This window comes from Hyla sarda, chromosome 6, assembly GCF_029499605.1.
Source record: "Hyla sarda isolate aHylSar1 chromosome 6, aHylSar1.hap1, whole genome shotgun sequence".
In the NCBI taxonomy this organism is placed as follows: domain Eukaryota; kingdom Metazoa; phylum Chordata; class Amphibia; order Anura; family Hylidae; genus Hyla; species Hyla sarda.
The window spans coordinates 303,406,932-303,430,479 of record NC_079194.1 but is presented as its reverse complement, the minus strand read 5'-3'; the positions used below and the strand labels follow the sequence as shown (position 1 = coordinate 303,430,479).

Here is a 23,548-nt window from a genome sequence, read left to right as displayed (position 1 = left end):
ATTTATTGTATGCACTCTTCATTAAATGAGAGCATGCTGGTAGTTGTAGTTTTGCAACAGCGGGAGGCACACTGGTCAGAAAACATTAATTTAATGTATGCACTCATCATTAAATGAGAGCATGCTGGTAGTTGTAGTTTTGCAACAGCTGGAGGCACACTGGTCAAAAAAACATTCATTTAATGTATGCACTCATCATTAAATGAGAGCATGCTGGGAGTTGTAGTTTTGCATTATCTGGAGGCACACTGGTCAGAAAACATTCATTTAATGTATGCACTCATCATTAAATGAGTGTATGCTGGGAGTTGTAGTTTTGCAACAGCGGGAGGCACAATGGTCAGGAAACATTCATTTAATGTATGCACTCATCATTAAATGAAAGCATGCTGGGAGTTGTAGTTTTGCAACAGATGGAGGCACAATGGTCAGGAAACATTCATTTAATGTATGCACTCATCATTAAATGAGTGTATGCTGGGAGTTGTAGTTTTGCAACAGATGGAGGCACTCTTATTGGGAAACACTGTTTTAATTTATGCACTCATTATTAGAATTATGTAAACATAGAGCCTTGTTGATATAAACATGGGAAACAATGTATCCGTCCCAACATTCAGTTCTCAGCTGCAGAGTTGTAGGGTTCATCTACTGCTTTTTCTTCTTTGCAATGCAGTACTTTGCAACCTGTGGTTCTCCAGTTGTTGCAAAACTACAACTCCCAGCATGCCTGAACATCCAACGGCTTCCTAGGCATGCTGGGAGTTGTAGTTTTCCAACAGCTGGGGAAACGCAGGCTGGAAGCCATTGGAGTAGGCAGTGTCTTCAGCCTTGTCCGTTGGCTGTCCAGGCATGCTGGAAGTTGTCATTCTGCAACAGCTGGGGGTCCACAGTTTGGAGGCCACTGTGATTAAACATACAGTGGTCCCTCAACATACGATGGTAATCCGTTCCAAATGGACGATCGTTTGTTGAAACCATCGCATGTTGAGGGATCCGTGCAATGTAAAGTATAGGACAGTGGTCTACAACCTGCGGACCTCCAGATGTTGCAAAACTACAAAACCCAGCATGCCCGGACAGCCAACGGCTGGGGGTTGTCGATTTGCAACAACTGGAGGCACACTGGTTGGGAAATACTGATCTATGTTAATGATAGCCTTTTTGACTCTCTGTCGACTCTGGATGTCAGAAGAGAGAAGGGTCGGGCAAGTTTCCCCCCTCAGAATACATGTACTAGTGTACTCAGGAATGGTGATTGCATGCTGGGAGTTGTAGTTTTGCAACAGCTTGAGGCACCCTGATTGGGAAACACTGATCTGTGTGTACTATGGCCTCTTGACTCTCTGTCGACTCTGAATGTCAGAGGAGAGAAAGGTCGGGCAAGTGTCCTCCTGCAGAATACATGTACGAGTGTATGCTGTCTGGGCATATTGGGAGTTAAACAACAACAAAGACGTAGTCTCAAATGGCAGGAGGTGCTCAACCCCAAATGCGGTTGTGCATATATACTGGGGGAGCAGATCCTGCCCTTGTGGTCTGTTGCTAAGGGTGATCCCCAGCATATTGGGAGTTGTAGTTTACAACAGCTGGAGGCATACTGATTGAGAAACACTGATCTATGTGTATGATGGCCTTTCGACTCCCTGTTGAGAAGAGAAGAGTCGGGCAAGTGTCCCCTGCAGAATACATGTGCTGGCGTAAGTGGGGATGGGGAGTGCATGTTGGGAGTTGTAGTTTTGCGACAGTTGGAGGCTCACTGATTGAGAAACACGGATCTATGTGTACGATGGCCTCTCGACTCTCTGTTGACTCTGGATGTCAGAGGAGAGAAACGTCGGGCAAGTATCCCTCTGCAGAATACATGTGCTAGTGTATACAGTGATGGGGAATGGATTCTGGGGGTTGTAGCTTTGCAACAGCTGGAGGCACCCTGGCATATACTAGAACTATACACCCTCCTAAAACAGACCAAGCATCCATCACTCTTTACATTATTGTCTCCACTTCCTTTTAAGTCTAAAGTACAGAAGATGTTGGTCAATAACTATCTCCATCCCGCAGATTCCGAGAGTATTTGTAACTTTCTCATTAATGTTCTATTTATTTTGCTCCAATGATGAACATGCATCTCACGGGGGTGAGTCACCGGCCAGGCCTGCGTTCTCTATCATGGGGGGGGGGGGGGGGGGGTATGTACTCCTTGGACCTGTACCCGCCTGCCTTGGATGGGGCATCACATCTTACCAAAACGAATCACCTCTGAGTCACTTTGTCAAGTGGAGTGAAGAGTTTACTCCGAGGAGCTTTGTGTGTTCTCTAAAGAACATTCTTCAACCTCAACGTAATCCCCATAAGATAAACTTCCTCTCACTGGAGACGAGCGGCTGTCAGAGAAGAAAGGGAGAAGCGTTTAAGATGGATCGGCCTCGAGTGCGACTGTGAAGGATGGATGGACAAGGTGGAGATCAGGAGGCGGAGAGGGAGTCGTGTCATCTGTCTTATTCACACCCTGCAGAACCTTTACCTCGTCACTTCCCAAGAGCGCCCCACACTTCTTCATCATATGGCTCCAACAAAGACTCACCCCATAAGTACCAGCCAGAGCCCTTATTAGTTAGGATCTGGGCAAATGTCCTCACAAATGCCAACAATGGAATCCAATTAAGAAATAGTCTCCCAGGTGGAGCTTTGCCCTTCCCCTGCCCCTCATCACAACCTGTTTTATATCTCTGGCCAATCACCTGAGCCCATAGGGTCCCCATACTAAGAACTAGGCAGGTCTAGATAGTAAGAACTAGGCAGGTCTCCATAGTAAGAACTAGGCAGCTCCCCATCATGGTGTTTGGTTCTACCCAGGACAGAAGAGCTGGGAAAGGCTCCATTATTTGCATAACCCTAGGGCCAGTTCCCGACCCCCTTGTTTGCTAACATTGTGATTCCTCTGGGGAAGGAAGTCAGTTGGGAGGATGGCTCCATCCTGTCCTCTATCTAGTGACCCCATATTCGCTCTCTATGGATTAAACTCCCTTTTCTGACCCTATTGTCCCACCATCCAACTCTTGTATCGAGTAACCATTATGTGCATCTCCAACAAGCCATTTAATATACGGCACTTGTGTTAGAAGTAAAAAAATTCCAGATATATAGATTATTAATATAGTGTTATCACGTGTTGTACTGGCTTCAGCATTTTTTTTGCATGATTCACCCTCGATAGGAAGTTGTATAGTCCTCTCATTGTCAGTGTGGTGTTGTCTCAGAAGCTCTTCCATCTCTCCCAGCTTCTCCCATCATCCTCTGCTCTCTCATAAGGCGTGGTTAAATCCTGTCTCTGAGCTCTAGCCCCACCCTCTGAGTGATGTCATCACCTCTGACCAGCCCCTACAGCTACATCACCATCCCCCTGTTATATACACATATACATATATATCTTTATTGAACCATTTAGTGAAGAATGAGGTTTGGATACAGCATACTGCTTTGTGCTAAGCAGACAGAGAATAAATGCAGCAGCTGCTGCAACCTCACTATGCGATAGTCTGCTGTGAAATTAGATGTTGGGCAGCAGGTCGGGGCAATGAACTAGCTTGAGCGCTGTGGGAGGGGAGTAGGCCAGACGGGAGGTCTTTGGTGAAGAGCGGAGGGAAAGCAATGCATTCTGGGGATTGTAGTACTGAGCCACTGCTCAACCAGGAAATACAGGACTAAGACCCCCAAAACAAATACATTTTCAGTGATTTCAGAACTGGGACAGACAGATAAGTAATACTATATGCTTCTGCAGCATTTTTTTCTCCTGATGTTGGAGTTCCCCTTTAATAAATCTTATTATATGTCCAACATATAACAAAGAAACAGGTAGTAGGTACATAAAAGAAGTGACGCGTTTCGGACCTATGCATAAAGTCCTCTTGTATTGGGTAACCATTATGCCTCTTATGGTTCTTCTCACAGCCCCCTCCCTGCCCCCAGATAGATCCAGGCCCTACAATTCCCATATATTTGTAATTAAATAGGTTCTAATGGGGTGCGTGGGGGCGACCATCCCGATCCCATGACTGGAGCTCTTGTGTTTCTTGGAGACAGAACAAACTTCTGGAATTAATATTTCATGAGAGAAACAAACGTTTCAGTGAAATCTCCCGGCAGATCTGAGAACGCCTCGAGCTAATTCCCTCAGATGTCGACAAGGACACGAGCCGCCGGTCCGGGCCCAGAATAACTCGCCGCTCCCCCGCTCCCATTGACATTCATAGGGGCCGAAGCAGAACAATACAAATATTGTCGACTTTCCTCCGGCTTCCTCAAAGGATCGGATTGACTGGATCGAAAAAATATTATCATGCGTTTCGTTCGGTGCGAGCTCCGGGGGAACAAAGAGGCTCCTGTCACGTAATACCCGATGTCAGCGCAAAATAATCGCATCTGATACATAGACTTATTACAGTCAGGGGTAGTATTCTACTAGAAATATACTATATACCATATGGTCGAGAGGCCACCTTACACCTAGATCACCTGTTTCCCAACTAGCGTGCCTCCAGCTGTTTCAACTAAAACTTCCAGCATGCATTCCCCATCCCCATGTACACTAGCACATGTATTCTGCAGGGGGGCACTTGCCCGACCCTTCTCCCCTCTGACATCCAGAGTCAACAGAGTCGAGAGGCCATTGTACACATAGATCAGTGTTTTTTTCCCAGCCAGTGTACCTCCAGGGGTGCAAAACTACAACTTCCAGCATGCACGGACAGCTGTTGGCTTTGTACAGGAGCCCCATAGCTTCTTCCTAGGACCTTATTGGGCATCCAGCCAGGCCTAGGACAAAATCAAACTGCAGATTCTAAAGTAGTCTTTCCCAACCAGTGTGCCCCAGCTGTTGCGGAACTACAACTCCCAGCATACCCGGACAGCCAACGGCTGTCCGGGTATGCTGGGGGTTGTAGTTTTGCAACAGCTTGAAGCACCCTGGTTGATATCGCTGGTAAATTGTCTGTCAGAGGCATCAGATTAGCATATACTGCCCTGTGCGGTTCCTTTATTTGCTGTCAGGGTGACATGGAAGTTGTAGTTTTGCAACAGCAGGAGAGCCATAGGTTGTGGAACACCGTCCTATACTGTTTTGCCCTATTTGGGGTTCATCAGTGCGGAGCAGAAGTTACCATTCCACCAGGGAAGCCTGATCGTAAATATCACCATATGGTGCTTACATACCAGTCATATACAAAATCCATTGTGCAAAGGGTCTCTTTTGGCTGTCCAGGCATGCCCATACCATGCAGAAAATTATTAGGGTTTATCAGTGCAGGGCAGAGGTTACTATTCTACCAGGGAAGCCTAATCACACAATTCAAGGAATTATTGGGGTTCATCAGTGCAGAGCAGAGGTTACTATTCCACCAGGGAAGCCTGATCATACAATGCTAGAAAGGATTGGGGTTAATCAGTGCAGAGCAGAGGTTACTATTCCACCAGGGAAGTCTAATCACATAATTCAGGGAATTATTGGGGTTCATCAGTGCAGAGCAGAGGTTATTATTCTACCAGGGAGGCCTGATCATACAATGCTAGAAAGGATTGGGGTTAATCAGTGCAGAGCAGAGGTTACTGTTCCACCAGGGAAGCCTGATCATACACTGCTAGGAAGGATTGGGGTTTACCAATGCAGAGCAGAGGTTACTGTTCCACCAGGGAAGCCTGATCATACAATTCTGGGAATTATTGGGGTTCATCAGTGCAGAGCAGAGGTTGTTATTCCACCAGGGAGGCCTGATCATACAATGCTAGAAAGGATTGGGGTTTATTGGTGCAGAGCAGTAGTTAATATTTCACCAGGGAAGCCCGATCATGTTGGAAATTATTGGGGTTCATCAGAGCAGAGGTTACTATTACACTAAAGGAGCCTGATCATACAATGCTGGGCATTATTGGGGTTCATTAGTGCCGAGAAGTAGTTGCTTTCCCACCAGGGAAGCCTGATCATACAATGCTGGAAAGGATTGGGGTTCATCAGTGCAGAGCAGAGGTTACTATTCCACCAGGAAAGCCTGATCATACAATCCTGGAAAGGATTGAGGTCCATAGGTGCAGAGTAGAGGTTACTGTTCCACCAGGGAAGCCTGATCATACAATGCTGGAAAGGATTGGGGTCCATTGGTGCAGAGCAGAGGTTACTGTTCCACCATGGAAGCCTGATCATACAATGCTAGAAAGGATTGGGGTTAATCAGTGCAGAGCAGAGGTTACTATTCCACCAGGAAAGCCTGATCATACAATCCTGGAAAGGATTGAGGTCCATAGGTGCAGAGTAGAGGTTACTGTTCCACCATGGAAGCCTGATCATACAATGCTGGAAAGGATTGGGGTCCATTGGTGCAGAGCAGAGGTTACTATTCCACCAGGGAAGCTTGATCATACAATGCTAGAAAGGATTGGGGTTAATCAGTGCAGAGCAGAGGTTACTATTCCACCAGGAAAGCCTGATCATACAATGCTGGAAAGGATTGGGGTCCATTGGTGCAGAGCAGAAGTTACTATTCCACCAGGGACACCTGATCATACAATTCTGGAAAGGATTGGGTTAAATTGGTGCAGAGCAGAGGTTACTGTTCCACCAGGAAAGCCTGATCATACAATGCTGGAAAGGATTGGGTTAAATTGGTGCAGAGCAGAGGTTACTGTTCCACCAGGGAAGCCTGATCATACAATGCTGGAAAGGATTGGGTTCCATTGGTGCAGAGCAGAGGTTACTATTCCACCAGGGACACCTGATCATACAATGCAGAGAATTATTTGGGGTTCATCAGTTCAGAGCAGAGGTTACTATTCTACCAGAGACGCCTGATCATACAATGCTGGGAATTATTAAAGAGCCAGACCACCTATTGTGAAAATGTTTCACACTATGAGCCACAAGGTCAGCCACACTCCTTCTTGACCTATGGAGACTTTTTTGTGGGGTCCTCACCTCCACCAAATAGATGGTAGTGGAGGGGGAGTATAAAAGCCTTGTAGGATTGGGGAGCTTTCTTCATGGATTTCTTATGTAAACAGGAATGATATTGTGTTCTCATTGGGTGGGGTCCTCGTGCACTGAGCGCCAGTTCTCATGGTGTCAGGCGAGGATGTAGGTTACTAAGCTCCGGCTCCTCTGTTCTCATTCTATGTAATCTAATTAAGATGTATTTTATTACACGTGGGGAGTTATCATCCATACTTTCCCAGGTTCACTTATTTTACACCGATGCATTTATGTTTTTGGAATGAAGATTGATGTTTAGCCTAGGGAGAAGTGATGTCAGGCGGAGACCACACAGAATACCGCCAGACTGTACAGGAGCACCGCAGAGTCAACGCTGGTTGCTGGGGATTTAGGCAGCTGCTGGTCATTTGTTGTTGAATTATTCAGAAGCTTTATATTTCATTCTCAGGGAACAGGAGCCAATATCTCTGCTGTCTGTGGCACCGGGTGCAGAGTGTCAGGGACCGAAACGCGTCATAGAACAGGAACTCTAATCAGAAGAAGCTGATGTTATCTTAGGGTGAGATGCCAGACATCTTTTAGAATATTATACGTTCCACAGGAGGCAGTGTTATAGCCTATAGTTGTATAGGGGTATAGTATTCTTGTGTATAGGAGCAGTATTATAGTAGTTATATTCTTGTATATAGGAGCAGTATTATAGTAGTTATATTCTTGTATATAGGAGGCAGTATTATAGTAGTTATATTCTTGTATATAGGAGGAGTATTATAGTAGTTATATTCTTGTATATAGGAGCAGTATTATAGTAGTTATATTATTGTATATAGGAGCAGTATTATAGTAATTATATTCTTGTATATAGGAGCAGTATTATAGTAGTTATATTCTTGTATATAGGAGGCAGTATTATAGTAGTTCTTGTATATAGGAGGAGTATTATAGTAGTTCTTGTATATAGGAGCAGTATTATAGTAGTTATATTCTTGTATATAGGGGCAGTATTATAGTAGTTATATTCTTGTATATAGGAGCAGTATTATAGTAGTTATATTCTTGTAAATAGGAGCAGTATTATAGTAGTTATATTCTTGTATATAGGAGCAGTATTATAGTAGTTATATTCTTGTATATAGGAGCAGTATTATAGTAGTTATATTCTTGTATATAGGGGCAGTATTATAGTAGTTATATTCTTGTATATAGGGGCAGTATTATAGTAGTTATATTCTTGTATATAGGGGCAGTATTGTAGTAGTTATATTCTTGTATATAGGAGCAGTATTATAGTAGTTATATTCTTGTATATAGGGGCAGTATTATAGTAGTTATATTCTTGTATATAGGAGCAGTATTATAGTAGATATATTCTTGTATATAGGAGCAGTATTATAGTAGTTATATTCTTGTATATAGGGGCAGTATTATTTATATTTTATAGACTTCCTATCTCTCAGTCTTCTCAGATTGAAGACTCTTCTCTGAGTTATTGGGGTCACTGCTGACCCACAGACCAGGAATAACCTTTTTAAGGAATATACCTTTATATAGTTACAGCCACACTGGTCTTAAAAAAGAATCTGCTGAGCCTGTGCGCTGCGTGCGGAGATGGTGGCCGGGTGATATGGTTACAGCGGGTGAGGGATAGATGTGTTATACAGTGATCCCAGGTCTCGTCTTACACCCTATAGAGCCGATCCATCATTAGTATACGGTAAGCACGACATGGCAGTATTGGTCATGCAACACCGAGACCACAAGATCACATTACCACATGGCCAATCATTATTGTAATTGTGGTGCCATAATTACACATGAGGTCATGATATCAGGACAGATCAGCTGCAGAATCTAAGACCCACTCCTGGGTTTGAATACTCACCAAATCCTGCTGTGTGAACAGGGCCTGAGATAAGATGCCGCCCTGCTCTGGTCTCTGCACTCACTATAGGCCATATATATAGGGCTGTTGGGTCGTGTTCACACATTATTGTCAGGTCATGTTTTTAAGAAGTTTGACCGTAACGTGTGAGCAAATCCTTGGGGTGGCAATGGCTGCATCTCCTGGTACTGTGGAGTCTAGGGTGACAAGATACTGGGATTATATGGTACTTGTGCTGGTTCTGTATTTTACAGAACTGACATTATATGATTTCTTGCACTGTATTAAAGGGGTACTCCGGTGGAAATATATATATATATATATATATATATATATATATATATATAATTATTTTTATTTATTTATTTTTATTTTTTTAAATCATCTGGTGGCAGAAAGTTAAACAGATTTGTAAATTACTTCTATTAAAAAATCTTAATCCTTCCAGTACTTATTAGCTGCTGAATACTACAGAGGAAATGATTTTCATTTTGGAACACAGTGCTCTCTGCTGAATCACGAGCACAGTGCTCTCTGCTGACATTTCTGTCCATTTTAGGAACTGTCCAGAGTAGGAGAAAATCCCCATAGAAAACATATGCTGCTCTGGACAGTTCCTAAAATGGACAGAGATGTCAGCAGAGAGCACTGTGCTCGTGATGTCAGCAGGGAGCTCTGTGTTCCAAAAAGAAAATAATTTCCTCTGTAGTATTCAGCAGCTAATAAGTACTGGAAGGATTAAGATTTTTTTTATAGCAGTAATTTACAAATCTGTTTAACTTTCTGGCACTAGTTTATAAAAAAAAAAAAAAAAAAAAGTTTTCCACCGGAGTACCCCTTTAAGGAATTTAAAATAAAAGTACCATATAATACCAGGACCATTCAATGCCAGGACTGTACAATACCAAGGCCATATAATCTTAATACCACATACTACAAAGGCCATGCAATAGTAGGATCATATAATACCAGGGCCGTATAATACAAGGAGTGCTTAATCCTAGGGCCATATAATTATAATAGGACCATAAAGTACAAGGGTCATATGAATCCAGGACCATGTGATACAAGAGCAATACAATAGGACCATATAAATCAGTGCATATTATACAAGGACCATAAACTTAAAGGGGTACTCCATTGGGAAAAAATTTTTTTTTTAAATCAACTGGTGCCAGAAAGTTAAACAGGTTTGTAAATTACTTCTATTAAAAAATCGTAATCCTTCCAGTACTTATCAGCTGCTGTTGTGATCCACAGGAAGTTCTTTTCTTTTTGAATTTCCTTTCTGCCTAACCACAGTGCTCTCTGCTGACACCTCTGTCCATTTTAGGAAATGTCCAGAGCAGGATATGTTTGCTATGAGGATTTGCTCCTACTCTGGACAGTTCCTAAAATGAACAGAGGTGTCAGCAGAGAGCACTGTGGTCAGGCAGAAAGAACTTCCTTTGGATCATACAGCAGCTGATAATTACTGGAAGGATTAAGAATTTTTAATAGAAGTAATTTACAAATGTGTTTAACTTTCTGGCACCAGTTGATTTAAAAAAAAAAATGGTTTCCAGTGGAGGACCCCTTTAAAAGGGTACTCCACTGCCCCAGCCTCCGGAACGTCACGGCCATGCCCCTCGTGACGTCACACCCCCTCAATGCAAGTCTATGGGAGGGGGCGTGACATCCGTCACGCCCCCTCCCATAGACTTGAATTGAGGGGGTGTGGTGTGACGTCACGACGCCCCCCAGCCCCCAGAATTCGGAACTAAATGTTCCGGGCACTGGGGCAGTACGGTCCTAGAATGACATGGTTTTAATATTGTATGATTTTGTTATTGTGCGGTCCTTGTACATGGTCTGATAGCATATGGTCCTGGTATTATATGGTCCTCTTATTGTATGTTCCTAGTATTTTATGGTCTTTGTATTGTATAGCATAGTATTATATGGTCCTTTTAGTATATAATCTTTGTTGTGTAGTCCTTGTATAGTACAAGAATGATATGGTCAGTGTATAACATAGCCTGATAGTATATGACACTAGTATTTTATGGTCCTTATATTGTATAGTCCTTGTATTATATAGTCCTTATATTGTATAGTCCTTGTATTATATAGTCCTTATTTTGTATAGTCCTTGTATTTTATGGTCCTTATATTGTGTAGTCCCTGTATTATACAGTCTTTATATTGTATAGTCCTTGTATTATATAGTCCTTATATTGTATAGTCCTTGTATTATATGGTCCTTATATTGTATAGTCCCTGTATTATATAGTACTTATATTGTATAGTCCTTGTATTATATGGTCCTTATATTGTATAGTCCTTGTATTTTATGGTCCTTATATTGGATAGTCCGATTATTATTTCAGTCCTTATATTGGATAGTCCCTGTATTATATAGTCCTTATATTGTATAGTCCTTGTATTATACGGTCCTTATATTGTATAGTCCCTGTATTATATAGTACTTATATTGTATAGTCCTTATATTATACGGTCCTTATATTATATGGTCCTTATATTATACGGTCCTTATATTGTATAGTCCTTGTATTATATGGTCCTTATATTGTAAAGTCCCTGTATTGTATGTTCCTGCTGTGATATGGTCCTTCTCTTATATGGTCCTTATATTGTAAAGTCCCTGTATTGTATGTTCCTTCTGTGATATGGTCCTTCTCTTATATGGTCCTTATATTGTATAGTCCCTGTATTGTATGTTCCTGCTGTGATAAGGTCCTTCTCTTATACGGTCCTTATAATATTGTAAAGTCCCTGTATTGTATGTTCCTGCTGTGATATGGTCCTTCTCTTATATGGTCCTTATATTGTAAAGTCCCTGTATTGTATGTTCCTTCTGTGATATGGTCCTTCTCTTATATGGTCCTTATATTGTATAGTCCCTGTATTGTATGTTCCTGCTGTGATATGGTCCTTCTCTTATACGGTCCTTATATTGTAAAGTCCCTGTATTGTATGTTCCTTCTGTGATATGGTCCTTCTCTTATATGGTCCTTATAATATTGTAAAGTCCCTGTATTGTATGTTCCTGCTGTGATATGGTCCTTCTCTTATATGGTCCTTATAATATTGTAAAGTTCCTGTATTGTATGTTCCTGCTGTGATATGGTCCTTCTCTTATATGGTCCTTATATTGTATAGTCCCTGTATTGTATGTTCCTGCTGTGATATGGTCCTTCTCTTATATGGTCCTTATATTGTAAAGTCCCTGTATTGCATGTTCCTGCTGTGATATGGTCCTTCTCTTATATGGTCCTTATATTGTAAAGTCCCTGTATTGCATGTTCCTGCTGTGATATGGTCCTTCTCTTATATGGTCCTTATATTGTAAAGTCCCTGTATTGCATGTTCCTGCTGTGATATGGTCCTTCTCTTATATGGTCCTGATATTATACTCTCTGATCCTATATGTTAGTCCCTGTATGGTCTCTGTTGTCGTTCCCTTTGTTTAGACATGGTGCTGCACTAACACTGAACCGTCTTACATCACTGACATTTTTGGCACTCGGAGTAACAAAGAAATGATTTTATTCGCTGCCAAATGTTTGGACTATAATGAGCGGCGGAGATGTCGGTGTTCACATGTGATCCGTCCTGTGTGAACACGGCTCCACACATATCTCACTCATCACCTCACCCCCCATTTCCATGGACATTGCCGGATAATCTCATAAGGGGACGGAGGGAGGAGATCCTGGGCAGATAGCTGAGGATTTGGAGCTGTGTGTCAGGACCTAAACAGCTGCTTATATGGTAATTCGGTAACACGGTGTTACAATCTGTACCATGCCCCATCTGTAGCAGTTCGGAGATAGTTACATATAGATATTCCATACAGTGTTACATATTTTCATGGTGCGGTAACATTGACACTTCCATGTGGAATGACACAGGAACTAAAGTACTCAGAGAACTGACTGTATTTATTCTTGTGATACAATGTTTCCCAAACAGTGTGCCTCCAGCTGTTGCAAAACTTCAACTCCCAGCACCCACTCCTCATTCCCACATACACTAGTACTTGTATTCTGCAGGAGGACACTTGCCTGACCCTTCTCTCCTCTGACATCCAGAGTCAACAGAGTCAAGAGGCCATTGTACACATAGAACAATGTTTTTCAACCAGAGTGCCTCCAGCTGTTGCAAAACTACAACTCCCAGCATGCACTCCCCATCCCTGTATACACTAGTACTTGTATTCTGCAGGAGGACACTTGCCTGACCCTTCTCTCCTCTGACATCCAGAGTTAACAGCGAGTCAAGAGGCCATCGTACACATAGATCAGTGTTTCCCAACCATAATGCTGTTGCAAAACTACAATTCCCAGCATGCACTCTCCATCCCAGCTTATTCTTGTACTTATATTATGCAGGGGGACACTTGCCCAACCCTTCTCTCCTCTGACATCCAGAGTCAACAGAGAGTCGAGAGGCCATCGTACACATAGAACAATGTTTTTCAACTAGAGTGCCTCCAGCTGTTGCAAAACTACAACTTTCAGCATGCACTCCCCTTCCTCGCATATACTTGTACATGTATTATGCAGTGGAACACTTGCACAACCCTTCTCTCCTCTGACATACAGAGTCTACAGAGAGTTGAAAGGCCATCGTACACATAGATCAGTGTTTTCCATCTCCCAGCATGCATTCTCTATCCCCGTATACTGCACATGTATTTTGCAGGGGGACACTTGAAAGCCCTTAAATAACATGGCTTTCATGTCTGCACCTGTATATAACCAGGATGTATATATACCGGCTTTGCCCAGGAGGACGGTGACAGCTCAGGACGTGTCTGTCGTCCTCGGCCGCGGTTACCGGTAACCTGGAAGTGGTTTATATTTCCCTTATGATAAGTCAGGATGTTGGCAGATTTTATTGTACAAAGTGCGGCCAGAGAACATCATAGACATCATGCAATTTCCTGCCAGTTGTGCCCGGGTTGACCCTCCCTACTGGCAGGTTGCCAGCTTTTCGCTCCTGCTTAGATGTGCCCAGTCTCTATAGTGGTGTTGGATTCTTATAGCTCCTATCCTGGGAAAGGATAAGGGGCATCAACGATCTGCACAAGCAGCGTCAGACTGAGCTACATTGGGCTCAATATCTAGAGCAGTAGCCGCCAAGCTGTGGACCTCCAGCTGTTGCAAAACCACAACTCCCAGCATGCACTCCCCATCCATGTATACACTAGTACATGTATTCTGCAGGGGGACACTTGTCCGACCCTTCTCTCCTCTGACATCCTGAGTCAACAGAGTCGAGAGGCCATCATACACATAGATCAGTGTTTACCAACCAGTGTGCCTCCAGCTGTTTCAAATCTACAATTCCCAGCATGCACTCTCCATCCTTACATACACTAGTACATTTATCCTGCCGGGGACACTTGCCCAACCCTTCTTTCCTCTTACATCAACACAGAGTTGAGAGGCCATGTACACATAGATCAGTGTTTTCCCAACGAATGTGCCTCCAGCTGTTGCAAAACCACAATTCCCAGCATGCCCGGACAGGCAATGGCTGTCCGCTTATGCTGGGAGTTGTAGTTTTGCACCAGATAAGGGTCCGTAGGTTAGCGACCACAGATCTATAGAGCATATGTGCATGTGAACCTATTTATGATCCTCCATGCTGATGGTTTTCTTTGCTATTTGGACCAAAAGGCCTGCACCCCACTATTGGGCACTGTAGCATTCAGTCCCACCAAGGTTATTGATGTAATTCCCTATAATAACCTGAAGTCTTTTATTCACGGGTTGGGGGGAGGTGAGCGGTTACATAAGACGGTGCGGGTGAAATGTTGCAGCATTAAAAAGAAACAAATGTATCCACTTGTAACTCATTGTCACAACTCCATTGAACGCTCCAGGAAAAGCTGATACATTGTGTAACACCGTAAAAAGGGTCAGAGCTTGACTTCTGCCTTTGATGGGCGTTGTGTCATGCTCCTCCCCTGAAGAGTTCCTTTAAAAGGATTGCCCAGTTATAACATCAGATAAAGCATTTGCACCAAAAGTTTCATTTCCCGCTTGCTGTCAGTGAATAGAAACATCTGGCTAAAGTCTCCCCCTCCCCCTGCTTGCAGTGTATCAATCTAGGGCAGTGTTTCCCAACCAGTGTGCCTCCAGCTGTTGCAAAACTACAACTCCCAGCATGCCCGGACAGCCATTGGTTTGGACCAACACAACTGTCTATACCAGACTGTTTTCTGATACATTGTAACGAAACCACATGGAAGCAGAATTTGGTTGAAGGGGTTATCCAGAAAAACAGAGCTGATTTCTTCCAAAAAACAGCGCCATATATGTCCTCAGGTTGTGTGCGGTATTGCAGCTCAGTTCCATTTGAAGTGAATGGAGCAGATTTGTAATACCACACACAACCTGAAGACAGGGGTTGGCTCTGTTTTTGAAGAAATTTGCTCTGTTTTTCTATTACTTAATACCCCTTTTTAGGACAAATTTTTAAATGGGCACTGTCACTTAAAAAAAAAAAAAAAAATTTCGACATGTCTCCAGGACATGGCAAAATTTTTTTCTTAAAGTGACAGTGCCATGTCCTAGAGACATGTCAAACATTTTGATTATTTGAGGTCTCAGCACTGAGACCACCACCGATCAGAACAAGCAGGGTAAAGCATGCTTATCCCTACTCCTGATCGATGGGAGTCTCAGCACTGAGACCCCGACCTATCAAAACCTTTGACAGGTCTCTAGGGCATTGCACTGTCACTTTAAGAAAAAGCTTAGATATGTGTCAAAAGTGTTTTCTTAAAGTGACAGTGCCCGTTTAAAAGTCGTCCTAAAAGGTTTAGTCAGGAATAGAATTCCAGAGCTAATTTCTTCTAAAAAAATAAATAAACGATTAAATAAATAAATAAAAAACAGTGCCACCCCTATCCTCAGGTTATGTGTGGTATTACAACTTGGCTCTATTCCCTTCAATGGAACTGAACTGCAATACCGCACACAACCTGAATACAAGAGTGGCGCTGTTGTTTATTTTTTATATGTTGTTTCCGTTTAGAAGTGCTTCCTTCACCTTGTAGCAGTATTGGAAGTGAGGGGGGGGGGGGGGGGGGGGGGAGACACACTTCACATGTCAGAGGGTTCTGCACAGTGTGCATCTAATTTCTGTTTGCTTTGAAGGACTCGGATCATTTGTCTTTGTTTTCTCAGACCTCCAGATGTTCATCAGATCTCCCCTCTCCTTATAGCAGTGTTTCCCAACCAGAGTGCCTCCAGCTGTTGCAAAACTACAACTCCCAGCATGTCCGGACAGCCAATGGCTGTCCGGGCATGCTGGGAGTTGTAGTTTTGCAACAGGGAACACCCCCCCCCCCCCCCCCCCCCAAAACCACTGCTTGTTTATAGTGATCTGGATATTGAGGCAGCTGGGTCTTATCCAGGATAGGGGGTCTGGCCGCTCTCCAGCCATAGAGTCTCCTTATCAAAGGGAATGTCATGCATGCTGCAAAACTACAACTCCCAGCATGCCCTGACAGCAGGGCATGCTGGGAGTTGTAGTTCTGCAGAAGCCGACACATGGGAGCCTGGCTGAGAACATAATTTTCATAAAGAGTCTCGAAACTACACATGGTACAACTAAGCAGCTAGACTAGATAGGAAGGAACTACAAGTTGCAGCATGCCACTGCACCTGGATGATAGAACAAACTGGTGGTTGTAGTGTCAGGGTAGCACATCAGAGACCATTAGACCAACCAAGTCTATCCAGTGTGTGAGCAGAAATCTCTCTCCGGTGCTGAAGGTTTGCTACAATGTATCAGTGCTGAGAAGATGTATCAATCTTGAGGGCATCACAGCTCTGATCATTCTATTGGAGTCTCATATAGGCCAAAATCCCCCTAATGTTTCATCAGGGGCTCGGGCTGCTCCCTTATGCTTTACACTGCAGCTCAGTTCCCGAATATTGTATAATATCAGTAAGTGACATGTACCTGCCGTGCGCCATACTTTGGCGCGCCAGGGGACAGAGACGTGGGCCTTGCGAAAAGAAAAGTAAACTCTATTTATTATGAATATATAATATACTATATGAATATATTTTATTTATAATATATAATTTTAGCATATATTTTGAAAAAATAAAGTATATTTAGTATAAATAAAATATATAAAATATATTTAGTATATATAAATGTATTATACATTTTTAATAAATTATATTTATTATAAGTATAGAAAGTAATATAAATATTATATGTATTATAAGTATAGAAAGTAATATATATATATATATATATATATATATATATATATATCCATATAATTTATTTATAATATATAATTTTATAACAGTGTTATTAAATAAATTATGTATTATAAATATATAAAATAATATATATATGATTTTTTTAAATTTATCATTGTATTATACATAGTTATTAAGTACATTGTATGATAAAAAATAAAATGTATATATAAAAAATTTAATATTATAAAAATTATTAATAATATTATATATACAATTTACATTGTACAGTGTGCAATTTTATTATACATTATTAAGTAAATTATATTATTATAAATGTGGAAAATAATAATATAGCCATATAATTTATAAAAAAAAATATTTTGTTATATATTATTGATAAGTAAATTATGATTATTATTAATAGTAATAATAATAATGTTGTGTATAAAAATATATTTACAATATATAATTGTAACATATATCATTAAGTAAATTATATTTATTATAAATATAGAAAATAACTATAGAAATATAATGTATAATTTTTATAAAATTTTATTATATAGTATTAAAAAGGGTACTCTACAACATTTAGTTCCGAATGCTGGGTGCGGGCTGTGGAGGTCGTGACGTAACGACCACGCCCCTCGTGACATCGCACCACGCCCCCTCATTGCAAGTCTATCGGAGGCCACCACACCCCCTCCCATCGCCTTGCATTGAGGGGGCGGGGTATGATGTCACGAGGGGCGTGGCCGTGACATCACGACCCCTGCAGCCCGCACCCAGCATTAGGAAATAAATGTTCCAAACACTGGGGCAGTGGAGTACCCCTTTTAAATAAATTATATTTATTATAAATAGAGACTATAATATTTAAATGCATTTACAAAATATTATTTTATTATTATTATTATGATTATTATTATGTAAATTCCCCCGATTGTCTATGGAAGTCTACTATAGTGTGAAATCTTTCTTCTTTCACATCAAGCGTTCAGGCTGCTGCTCTGTCCCTTTGCTTTACACTGCAGCTTTGCTTATTCAGCTTAGCTGCTCTGTATGTATAGAGCAGTGTTATTTTTTCCAACCAGGGTGCCTCCAGCTGTTGCAAAACTACAATTCCCAGCATGCTGGGAGTTATAGTTCTGCAACAGCTGGAGGTGCCCTGGTTGGAAAACCCTGATCCAGAAGTGATCAAAAGTGTTTTCTTAAAGTGACGGTGCCCATTTAAAAGTTGTCCTAAAAGGTTTATCTAGTAATAGTATACCAGAGCTAATTTCTTCGAAAAAGAAAAAAATAACTGTGCCACCCCTATCCTCAGGTTATGTGTGGTATTACAACTTGGCTCTATTCCCTTCAATGGAACTGAGCTGCAATACCGCACACAACCTGAAGACAAGAGTGGCGCTGTTTTTTATTTTTCATATATTGTTTCCATTTAGAAGCGCTTCCTTCACCTTGTAGCAGTATTGGTAGTGAGGGGGGGGGGGGGGGGGTAGAGTCACACTTCACATGTCAGAGGGTTCTGCACAGTGTGCATCTAATTTTCGTTTGCTTTGAAGGACTCGGATCATTTGTCTGTGTTTTCTCAGACCTCCTGATGTTCATCTCCCCTCTCCTTATAGCAGTGTTTTGCAACCAGGGCACCTCCAGCTGTTGCAGAACTACAACTCCCAGCATGCCCGGACAGCCTTCGGCTGTCCGGGCATGCTGGGAGTTGTAGTTCTGCAACAGCTGGAGGTGCCCTGGTTGGGAAACACTGATCCAGAACATGGATAGGGGAAGGACACTGAAGAACAGGAGGGGGGGTGGACTGAAGAATTGCCTAAATATGCAATGTGCTCGTTCTTTCGCCATCTATGGAGAACGCTGCGCAGATCTCTCCGGCCAGACGTGAATTTTTCTGCACATAAGACATTTCTGAGGGTTTTTTCCCCTTGCACCTTTCCCGTCCCTCATCCTGGTGTAAGACATTCAGAACATCGTGTTCCGCCGCGTTGTGTCATCAGCTTTTTCTGGAGCCTCCGTCAGGACAATGTACAATCAGAATTTCCACCCTGCAGAAAAGAGAATCAGACGCCTATTTCGCGTGTTCGTCTTCAGAAGGGGGGTTATATATAACATTCCCAAATCTTCTGATGGAACATGGAGAGGGGGGCGCTGTGCCAACCTAAGTGGAAAATAACCGGCTGAGGCTACAAGGCTACCTGTCACCCAGCTGGCACATGCCATTCACAGCATTGCTGTCCAATTATGTAGCATAGGGGCCCATCGGGTGCCAGGGCTGGGTGTTATTGTAACCAATGCTCCTCCATAGTTACACCACACCAAACTGTGGACCCCCAAGGGTTGCAAGACTACAACTCCCAGCATGTCCGTACAGCCAAAGGCTGTCCGGGCATGCTGGGAGTTGTAGTTTTGGAACAGCTGGAGGCACGCTATTTGGGAAACACTGATTTATGTGTTTGATGGCCTCTTGTCTTTCTGTTGACTCTGGATGTCAGAGGAGAGAAGGGTCGGGCAAGTGTCTCTCTGCAGAATGCATGTGCTAGTGTATGTGGGGATGGGGAGGGCATGCTGGGAGTTGTAGTTTTGCAACAGCTGGAAGCAGCTTGCTTGGGAAACACTGCTCTACTGTGTATAGGGGAAATATGGCTGCATTCTGTTTGAAGCACATCCTCGTATACACTAGCACATGTATTGTGCAGGGGGACACTTGTCCGACCCTTCTCTCCTCTGAAATCCAGAGTCATCAGAGAGTCGAGAGGCCATCGTACACATAGATATGTGTTTCCAAACCGGGGCGCCTCCAGCTGTTGCAAAACTACAACTCCCAGCATTCACTCCCATCCCCATATACACTAGCACATGTATTCTGCAGGAGGACACTTGCCCGACACTTTTCTCCTCTGACATCCAGAGTCAACAGAGATTTGAGAAGCCATCATACACATAGATCTGTGTTTTTCAGCTAGAGTGCCTCCAGCTGTTGCAAACTTCCAGCATGCACTCCCCATCCCCATATACACTAGTACATGTATTCTGCAGTTTTAATGTAACATTGTTCACATCTGAGCCTCATGGAGTGAGTTGCAGTTTTTGGCCATGACTCCCGTTTCCTGGTGAATAATATGGTTTCCTGGATGGAGTCTTTCCTGAAAATTTTTGTGAATGAACATCTGGCCCCCAGGACCCCCACACTCATCCTCCAGTACATAGATAGTGAAGGTGGTGATGGCGCTGCCTGCTGTACCATGGCTGTCTGCACACTCCCTGGTGCCCGCTGGCACCCCCTTTCTCCGGCGCTGATAACATCTGGGCTCGATTTTGGCGGCACAGACTGATGTTTTCTTTTGTAAGGGGAATGGCATGTCATCCGTGATTTGGGAGCGCCAAGTGTATTTTTAGGAGTGAGTAACCCTGTCTGCGGGAGCTGCGTATCCAGGATGATGAAATCATTGGACTCATTGGAGACGCTGCATTGCTTATTTTACATTGGCATGATGGGGGTTGTAGTCCAGGATGGTAATGGACACATATTTGTTAAGATATTGATTGGCATCATTTATTGGGCATCTCAGATATTTGTCTTCTGAATAGCGCAGTGGGAACTGTTTGTTCTCCCATTAATACCAGACTGCCAACGTGACTACTGCCAGGCAGAGTGCCCTCATGAATAGTGCTGACCATAGAGCCCTCATGAATAGTGCTGACCATAGAGCCCTCATGAATAGTGCCGACCATAGAGCCCTAATGAATAGTGCCAACCATAGTGCCCGTATGAGTGGTGCCAACCATAGTGCCCATATGAATAATGACAACCATAGTGCCCTTATGAATAGTGCCAACCAGAGTGCAACCAGAGTGCCCTTATGAATGCTGCCAGACAGAGTGCCCCTATGAATATGGCCTACCTGAGTGCCTGTATGAATAATGCAAACCAGAGAGCCTCAATGAATAGTTCCAACCATAGTGCCAGCATAGTGCCCTCATGAATGGTGCCAACCCCAGTGCCCCTATGAATAGTGCCAACAGGAGTGTTCTTATGATTAGTGCCAACCATAGTGCTCTTATAAATAGTACCAACCAAAGTACCTTTAGAAATAGTGCCAACCATAGTTCCCCCAAGAATGGTGCCAACCAGAGTGCCCTATTATCTAGTGCCAACCATAGGGTGAGACAGAGACTAATGCAGGAACTACATTCTGCGACCAAAACTGCGTTATGTGAACCTGCCCTTAGATGACGATGTTTGTATTGTGGTTACTTAGAGCAGAACAGATTTGTGCCGTATCCAAGGGCTCTGATAATAGACAGTCCTCCCAATGGTGGGGACTACAGATCCCACCATGTCCCGGGGACCTCCTGTTATCACTTGGCTCGGAGCAGGTCTCTAAGAAACTAGATAAATGGAGTCCGCAGCCTGAGAGCGTCCGCACCCTCCTGTGACCTCAGATCTGTTATCGGACCCTCATAACACGCAATGAGCTCACCCCTGGGATATGTCATGACAGACCCCCTTACCTCACTCTGTGCATTGTACACATCATGTCTGAACGCCAAGGAGCCGTGTTATAACAGGTCTGGAATGTGGCGGCTCCGTACGTACAGGTCTGAATGCTCCCGTAACGTATGGAACGTTCTCAGAGATAGTCACCCGGGGTCAGAGGGAGAACATCTGCTGGAATGGGGGCCACGTACCCACAGAGCTTACAATCTAATCTGTTACTAAGACCAGCTCCCATTACAGTGCTCTCCAAGCTGAGGACCTCCAGATGTTGCAAAACTACAACTCCCAGCATGCCCTGACAGCCTGTAGCTATGGGCCTTTAGCTGTGGAAAAACTACAACTCCCAGCATGCCCTAATAGGCTGCAGCTGTGGTTGCCCTGCTTTAGCAGAACTACAACTCCCAGAATGTCCAGACAGACATCAGATGTGGTCCCTCAGCTATGGCAGAACTACAACTCCCAGAATGTCCAGACAGCAATCAGATGTGGTCCCCCCAGCTATAGCAGAACTACAACTCCCAGAATGTCCAGACACCCATCAGCTGTTATTCTCCAGCTATGGCAGAACTACAACTCCCAGAATGTCCAGATACCCATCAGCTGTGGTCCCCCAGCTATGGCAGAACTACAACTCCCAGAATGTCCAGACAGCCATCAGCTGTAGTTTGCCATCTGTGGCAGAACTACAACTCCCAGAATGTCCAGATAGCCATCAGAAGTGGTTCTCCAGCTATGGCAGAACTACAACTCCCAGAATGTCCAGACACCCATCAGATGTGGTCCCCCAGCTATGGCAGAACTACAACTCCCAGAATGTCCAGACACCCATCAGCTGTTATTCTCCAGCTATGGCAGAACTACAACTCCCAGAATGTCCAGATACCCATCAGCTATGGTCCCCCAGCTATGGCAGAACTACAACTCCCAGAATGTCCAGACACCCATCAGATGTGGTCCCCAACTGTGGTCCTCAAACTGTTTTTAAACTACAATTCCCAGCAAGCCCTGACAGACAAATATTACAATTGTGCATCTCCCAGCACTCCAGGGCATGATGGGGGTTGTAGTTTTGCAACAGCTGGAGAGCCGCAGGTTAGCAGACATTGCATTATGTCATGCCTAGTGCAGGGACTGAGAGGGAGGAGCTTGACATAAAGTATTGTCGTTGGTGTTGTTTAAATCCCTGTGTCAGGCTCCGCCCCCGCGGAACCTTTTCTTAGCATAACACAGTGTATCATTTTATCATCTTGCTGCTGCTGACTCAACATACTCTATTAAGGTATATACCAATGTTTCCCAACCAGTGTGCCCTCCAGCTGTTGCAAAACTACAACTCCCAGCATGCCCGGACAGCCAACGGCTGTCCGGGCATGCTGGGAGTTGTAGTTTTGCAACAGCTGGAGGACACACTGGTTGGGAATCCCTGGTATTTATTGTAGGTGACATTAACTTTAAAGTGCACAATGCTCTTTTATATGGGCCCTAACCCTGTCCCCCTCTATTTTGTGCAGTGCTTGATAATCGGCGGGGGCCCCTGTGGACTGCGGACGGCCATTGAACTCTCCTGCTTAGGAGCCAAAGTGGTCGTTGTAGAGAAGAGAGACACGTTTTCCCGGAACAATGTGCTGCACCTCTGGCCGTACACTATCCACGACCTCCGCTGCCTTGGAGCCAAGAAGTTCTATGGCAAGTTCTGCGCGGGAGCCATCGATCATATAAGTAAGTGCCCTGAAGTTTATCATCACCTTTATAAGATATTTGGGTAGAATAGTAGTATGTATCTAGTCTGTAATATATGTATTTTAGGTGTAATTCAGCTGTATCCAGTTTAGACAATGCTCTGTGAGCTAAACAGCCTGGACCCCACACTGATACATTATACCTGCACTGATACATTCTAAATATCTATGAAGAACAGAGTGTTTAGC

At 43.4% G+C, this 23,548-nt stretch overlaps 1 protein-coding gene across 6 annotated transcripts in view; it reads left to right on the top strand.

Annotated features, from left to right (window-relative positions):
• MICAL2 (microtubule associated monooxygenase, calponin and LIM domain containing 2) overlaps positions 1 to 23,548 on the top strand; it is a 238,036-nt gene that overhangs the window by 67,777 nt on the left and 146,711 nt on the right. For all 6 annotated transcript variants that reach the window (XM_056527942.1, XM_056527946.1, XM_056527945.1 and 3 more), the window contains one exon: positions 23,132 to 23,339. In XM_056527942.1, coding sequence (XP_056383917.1) covers positions 23,132 to 23,339 — 208 coding nt within the window. The remainder of the gene's footprint in view (positions 1 to 23,131; positions 23,340 to 23,548) is intronic.